The following is a 7,010-nucleotide window of genomic DNA, read 5'->3' on the forward strand; positions in this document are numbered from 1 at the left end:
AGGCTCGTGGAGCTTCTCCCATGCACCACTGAAGTGGCAGCTGCCACCGCAGCTACCATTGCCTGCTCCCTCCCGCCCTGGGCGGCCTCCAACTTCCACCCAGCCCAGTCTGAGTAGCCCAGTGCTATGCTGGCCTGCATTGCCCAGCAGTCTCGAGCTGCAGCAGAAAAAGAGAACAACTGGAGCCATGAGACCAGCTCCACCCAACTCAGCATCAAAGGCAACAACATCAAAATGGGAGGGACAGAAGCCCCTCCCCCATGCTAAATAGACATAGGCCAGAGTGGCAGATTTGGCATGCAGCCCAGATCTGAATAACCCTCCACAGCAGGCCAGGGGCAACTGACCCTAACTGTGAAAAACTCTACCAGCCTGCAATGACAGCTACAAATCAGAGCTGAAAGGACAATAGACAAAGGAAAAGTCTCAGACTGTACTTGGTTTGTTTTAATTTTTTTTTAATTCTTTGTCCATTTGTCTTATCCATCTTTTTTTCTGTTTTCTTTCTCCTCTTACTGTTATCAATAACGTCTTCATACTTACTTTGGTTCTGCTCGTTTACTGACTTTATTCTATTCTATTTTTTTTTTCTCTTTAGACCTCAAGTTTGTATAGGTGAAAAGTACACCAATAAGGAGTTTGGTTAGTTTGTATGTCTGTATGATTGTATGTTTTAGTTTCTTCTTATGTTTGTTTGTTTTTGTTATTGTTTTTCTTTTTACTCATATCTGTCTTTGTGTCACTTTTCATTTGTTAGTCAGTCTGTCTTCCCTCTTACTCCTTACTCTCTCCACCTCCCTCTTCTCCCCACTCCCTGGTCCATTATTTTCCCTTTTCTTGCCTTATTTTACTTTCAGGAAGTAAACCTATAATCCCACTGCATAGACAGATTGCAAGGCAGTGGGAAGTGGGTTCCAGATTATCCATACACCTGTCAGTAGATACTGGGATCTGCAGATAGATTATTAATCACAGCTCCCCCCTCAATTAAATCTCAAAGCTGCAAAAAGAATTGCCCCCAACCTACAGTCCAGCTCCAGAATTGAACAAAGCCAGAGGATATACATAAGGAAGAATAAGAGATTGAACAAACAGAAGAAAAAGCAGTCCCTCCACCCCCTGAACATCAGTATTGAAGAAGACGGGGGGGAGGAAAAAGTGGGGAAGAAAATCTACCCAAATGATGAAAAACCAAAAGAAGAATATAGGTCTCACACAGACCCCTGGGAGATCAGACACTGAGAAAATAGACTTCGGAACGCAAACAATGAAGAGCCACCAGAATGACTGGTTACATACAACAAACCCAGACATCAAGACATTAATGAGAGAATGAAAATAATTGAGGAGAGACAAGATGACAATAGGAAGGAGCTGATAACTGAAATAACAGCAGTAAAGAATACTGTGATTGAAATAAATAACAAACTAATAAGCATGGAAAGCAGAACTAGCCAAGCAGAAGAAAGAATCTCAGAGCTTGAAGACCAAAATACAGAACTAACCAAAACTGTCAAAAACATTGAAAAGAAGCTTTAAAAGACAGAACAAAATCTTTAAGAGATGAACAATTACTTCAAGAGACTGAACCTAAGAGTAATTGGACTTCCTGAGGCAGAAAGAGAGACAGAGACAACCCTGGAGCAAACATTCCATGAAATTATCCAAGAAAACTTTCCTCATCTCATCAGTGATGCAAAAATTCAAACACAAAAGAAAGAGAACCCCTGCAAGACAACAAATGAGAAGACCAACTCCCAGACATATAATTCACCCAAGCCGGGCTCGGTGGCTCAGCCTATAATCCCGCGCCTTTGGGAGACTGAGGTGAGTCGATTGCCTGAGCCCACGGGTTCGAGACCTGCCTGGGCAGCGAGACCTCATCTCTACAATAAATCAAAAAATCAGCTGGGTGTGGTAGCGCATGCCTGTAATTCCAGCTATTTGGAAGGCTGAGGTGGAAGGATCACCAGAGCTCAGCAGGTCGAGGCTGTGGTGGCCAGGAGTGGCCACTGCACTCCAGTCTGGGTGACAGAGTAAGACTCCAATTCAAATTTTAAAAATAATAATAATAATAATTCGCCTAAACAAAGTAGTTATAAAAGAAAAAAATCATAAAGGCAGCAAGAGAAAAAGTTCAGACTATCTACCAGGGAAGACCAATTAAAATAGCAGCAAATTTATCTATAGAAAACCTTCAAGCTAGGAGAGCTTGGAGCCCAATCTTCAAAGTTCTCAAAGGTAAACAATTTCAGCCAAGAATAAACTACCCAGCCAAGCTAAGCTTCATCAGTGAGGGAGAATTAAAATCTTTCCTAGACATCCAATCCCTAAGAGCTTATGCTGTCTCCTGACCACCTCTACAAGAAACACTTAAGAAAATATTAAACACAGAAGAAAAGGAGAAAAGAATGACAATGCTCTTCACAAGAGTACAGAGGAAAGATGGAAAACACACATGAATCAACCCAAAAACCACAGGAAAGACAACAAATAAACAGCAACAACAACAACTCTATAAGAACCTCATGACAGGGATAAACCCCCACATTTCAATAATTAACCTGAATGTGAATCGACTAAATGCACCACTGAAAAGACACAGAATGGTGAGCTGGATAAGAAACCATGACCCCATTATTTGCTACATTCAGGAGACTCATCTCACTACAAGGGATGCACACAGACTCAAAGTTAAAGGATGGAAAATGAGTTTCCAGGCAAATGGATCACAAAATAAGGCAGGAGTTGCAATCTTAATATCAGACAAAATAACCTTTAAGCTATCAAAAATTTTAAAAGATGCAAAAGGATACTACATAATAATAAAAGGTTTAATCCATCAACAAGAAATATCCATCCTAAACATATATGCACCTAACACAGGAGCACCAACATTTATTTAAAAACTACTAAATAAAGTAAAAAAAGATATTGACTCTAACACTATTATAGCAGGGGACTTAAATATCCCACTGACAGCCCTAGATAGATCATCGAGGCAAAAAATCAACAAGGAGATCCAGAGCCTAAACTTGACACCTGAACAAATGGACTTAATGGATACCTACAGATTATTCCACCCAACAACCACAGAATATACATTCTACTCATCACCACATGGAGCATACTCTAAGATTGACCACATCCTTGGCCATAAATCAAGCATAAACAAATTCTATAAGTGGAAGTCTTGTCATGTACATTCTCAGACCACAATGGAATAAAAGTAAATATCAAAACCAAAACATTTCCCTAAAGCCCACAAAGACATGGTCACTAAGCAGCATGATGCTGAACAATGACTGGGTCAACACTGAAATCTAAAAAGAAATAGAAAGATTCCTGGAAACAAATGAAAATGAGAAAACATCTCACCAAAACCTCTGGGATGCCATGAAATCAGTTTTAAGAGGGGAATTTATATCTCGACAAGCACACATCAAGAAAATGGAAAGATCACAAGTGGAGAACCTAACAAATCACCTAAGTGAGCTAGAAAGAGAAGACCACCAAAACCCCAACTTTAGCAGAAGAATCGAAATCACAAAAATAAGAGCCCAAATACAGGACATAGAGGACAAAAATACCATAGAAAACATCAACAAAACATAAAGCTGGTTCTTTGAAAGAATTAACAATATTGATGGGCCCCTAGCCAGAATGACCAAGAAAAAGAGAGAAAAAGCCCAAATAAACACAATCAGAAGTACAAAAGATCAAATCACAATGACCTCGAAGAAACACAAAAGATTATCAGAGATTACCATGTACACCTATATGGAAACAAACTTGATAACCTGGATGCAATAAAGGACTTTCTGACATCACACAGGTTAAAACAAAAAGACACTGAGACACTAAATAGACCAAAAACAACCCAGAAGATTAACTCTGTCATACGAAAACTACCTACCAAAAAAAGCCCTGGACCAGATGGCTTTCCAGCAGAATTCTACAAAACGTACAAGTAGGAGCTGATACCAATCCTACTGAAAGTATTCCAGGCAATTGAGAAAGATGGACTTCTCCCCAAATCATTTTATGAAGCTAACATTACACTGATACCCAAACCGGGTAAAGATCCAACAAAGAAAGAGAATTACAGGCCAATATCCCTGATGAACATAGATGCAAAAATTCTCAACAAGATTCTAGCAAATCATATCCAAAAACACATCTCAAAAATCATCCACCATGACCAAGTAGGCTTCATCCCCAGGATGCAGAGCTGGTTCAACATTTGTAAGACCATAAATGTCATTAAATACATCAACAGATGTAAAAACAAGAACCACATGATTATCTCATTAGATACAGAAAAAGCTTTTGATAAAAATCCAGCATCCCTTCTTGATAAAAACCCTCAAACACCTAGGTTTAGAAGGAACATACCTCAAAATAGTAAGTACCATCTACAACAAGCCTACAGCTAACATACTGCTAAATGGACAGAAACTAGAATCATTTCCTCTGAAAATTGGAAGACAAGGTTGCCCACTCTCACCCCTCTTGTTCAATATTGTGTTGGAAGTCCTAGCTCAGGCAATTAGACAAGAGAAGGAAATCAGGGGTATCCAAATAGGAAAAGAGGAAGTCAAGTTATCCCTGTTTGCTGATGATATGATCCTATACCTTGAAAATCCAAGAGAATCTGTCAAAAACCTGCTTGCACTGATAAAGGACTTTGGGACAGTCTCAGGGTACGAAATAAATGTGCAAAAATCAGTTGCATTCCATTACACCAACAACAAGCAGGCAGAGAGTCAAATAAAAAACACAATCCCATTCACAATAGCCAACACAAAAATGAAATACCTCGGCATCTTCCTAACCAGAGAAGTGAAAGACCTTTACAATGAAAATTGCAAAACACTGCTTAAAGAAATCCAAGAAGACACAAACAAATGGAAATATATTCCATGCTCATGTATAGGACGAATCAACATTGTTAAGATGTCCATCCTAGCAAAGGCAATCTACAGAATCAATTCAATACTCATTAAGCTACGAAGATCATTCTTCTCAGACCTGGAAATGACAATACAGAAATTGATATGGAAACATTAACGACCACAAATAGCTAAAACAATCCTTAGCAAAAGAAACAAAGCAGGAGGTATCACACTTCCAGACTTCATACTTTACTATAAGTCTACAGTAAACAAAACAGCTTGGTATTGGTACAAGAACAGGCACATAGACCAATGGAATAGGGTAGAGATTCCAGAAGCAAAGTCTCAATTCCTCAACCAACTCATCTTTGACAAAGCTTCCAACAACAACCACTGAGGAGAGGAGAATCTATTCAGTAAATGGTGCTGGGAAAACTGGCTGACCACATGCAGGAGATTGAAACAGGACCCCTACCTATCACCATACACAAAAATTAACTCTAAATGAATCAAAGACCTGAATTTAAAACCTCAAACTAAAAGAATCTTAGAAAATGCAGGAGACACCCTTATGAAAATTGGAACTGGGAACCAATTCCTATTCAGAACCCTAAAGGCCCACACCTTAAGAAATAAAATAGACAAGTGGGATCTCATCAAATTAACGAACCTCTGCAAAGCAAAAGAAACCATCAAGAAAGCAGGGAGACGGCCCCCAGAATGGGAAGATATATTTGCCAACTGTTTATCCAACAAAGGCCTAAGATCTAGGATCTACAAGGAATTCAAACACACCAAAAGGAAAAAAAAAAAAGCCCCTTTAAAAAGTGGGCAAAAGGTGTTCACAGCCGCTGCCCTGCCGTCATTGCTCTCCAGTGCCAGCGCTGCCTGTAGATCGCCGAGCTCCAGCCCAAGGAGAGGCGGGTAAGTAAGAAGGTCTCTGTACCATGGCTCGTACAAAGCGGACTGCCCGCAAATGGACTGGTGGTAAAGCACCCAGGAAGCAACAGGCTACAAAAGCTGCTTGCAAGAGTGCGCCCTCTACTGAAGGAGTGAAGAAACCTCATCATTACAGGCCTGGTACTGTGGCACTCCGTGAAATTAGACGTTATCAGAAGTCCACTGCACTTCTGATTCACGAACTTCCTTTCCAGTGTCTGGTGCGAGAAATTGCTCAGGACTTCAAAACAGATCTGCGCTTACAGAGTGCAGCTACTGGGGCTTTGCAGGAGGCAAGTGTGGCCTATCTGGTTGGCCTTTTTGAAGACACCAACCTGTGTGCTATCCATGCCAAACGTGTAACAATTATGCCAAAAGACATCCAGCTAGCACAGCGCAAAGGTGGAGAGCATGCTTAAATCCACTAAGATGGGAAACATTTCATTCACCAAAAAAAATTCTCTTCTTCCTGCTATTGGTAGTTCTGAATGTGAGATATTTTCCCCCCATGGGGTCAAAAGGTACCTAAGTATATGATTGTGAGTGAAAAAATAGGGGACAGAAATCAGGTATTAGCAGTTTTTCCATTTTCATTTGTGTGTGAATTCTTAATATAAAAGTGGGGATGTAAAGCATTAATGCAAGTCAGAATGTTTTAGTGAACAAGTTTCAGCGGTTCAACTTTATAACAATTATAAATAAACCTGTTAAATTTTTCTGGGCAATGCCAGCATTTGGATTTTTTTTAAACAAGTAAATTCTTATTGATGGCAACTAAATGGTGTTTGTAGCATTTTTATCATACGATAGATTCCAACCATTCACTATACTTTTCTAACTGAGTTGTCCTACGTGCAAGTACATGTTTTTAATGTTGTCTGTCTTCTGTGCTGTTCCTGTAAGTTTGCTATTAAAATACATTAAACTAAAAAAAAAAAAGTGGGCAAAAGAATAAATAGACACTTCTCAAAAGAAGATATACAGGCAGCCAACAGACACGTGAGCCTCACTCTTCATCAGAGAAATGCAAATCAAAACCACATTGATACCTCCTAACCCCTGAAAGAATGGCCATCATTAATAAACCAAACAACAACAGATGATGGCGAGGATGTGGAGAACAAGGAATGCTTCAACACTGCTGGTGGGAATGCAAACTAGTGCAACCTCTTTGGA

General features: G+C 39.8%; 1 protein-coding gene across 1 annotated transcript; it reads left to right on the forward strand.

Moving 5' to 3' along the window:
• Nucleotides 1-3,803: 3,803 nt before the first annotated feature.
• LOC103268103 (histone H3.3-like) lies at nt 3,804-6,253 on the forward strand (the record flags this gene model as incomplete). Its single annotated transcript, XM_008065662.2, has 3 exons — nt 3,804-3,835; nt 5,502-5,569; nt 5,832-6,253. Coding segments are annotated over 3 exons (522 nt in total), but the record flags the coding sequence as incomplete, so codon positions are not given.
• Nucleotides 6,254-7,010: the final 757 nt, after the last annotated feature.

This window comes from Carlito syrichta, unplaced genomic scaffold, assembly GCF_000164805.1.
Source record: "Carlito syrichta isolate Samal-C Ts95f unplaced genomic scaffold, Tarsius_syrichta-2.0.1 Scaffold308732, whole genome shotgun sequence".
Classification (NCBI taxonomy): Eukaryota; Metazoa; Chordata; class Mammalia; order Primates; family Tarsiidae; genus Carlito; species Carlito syrichta.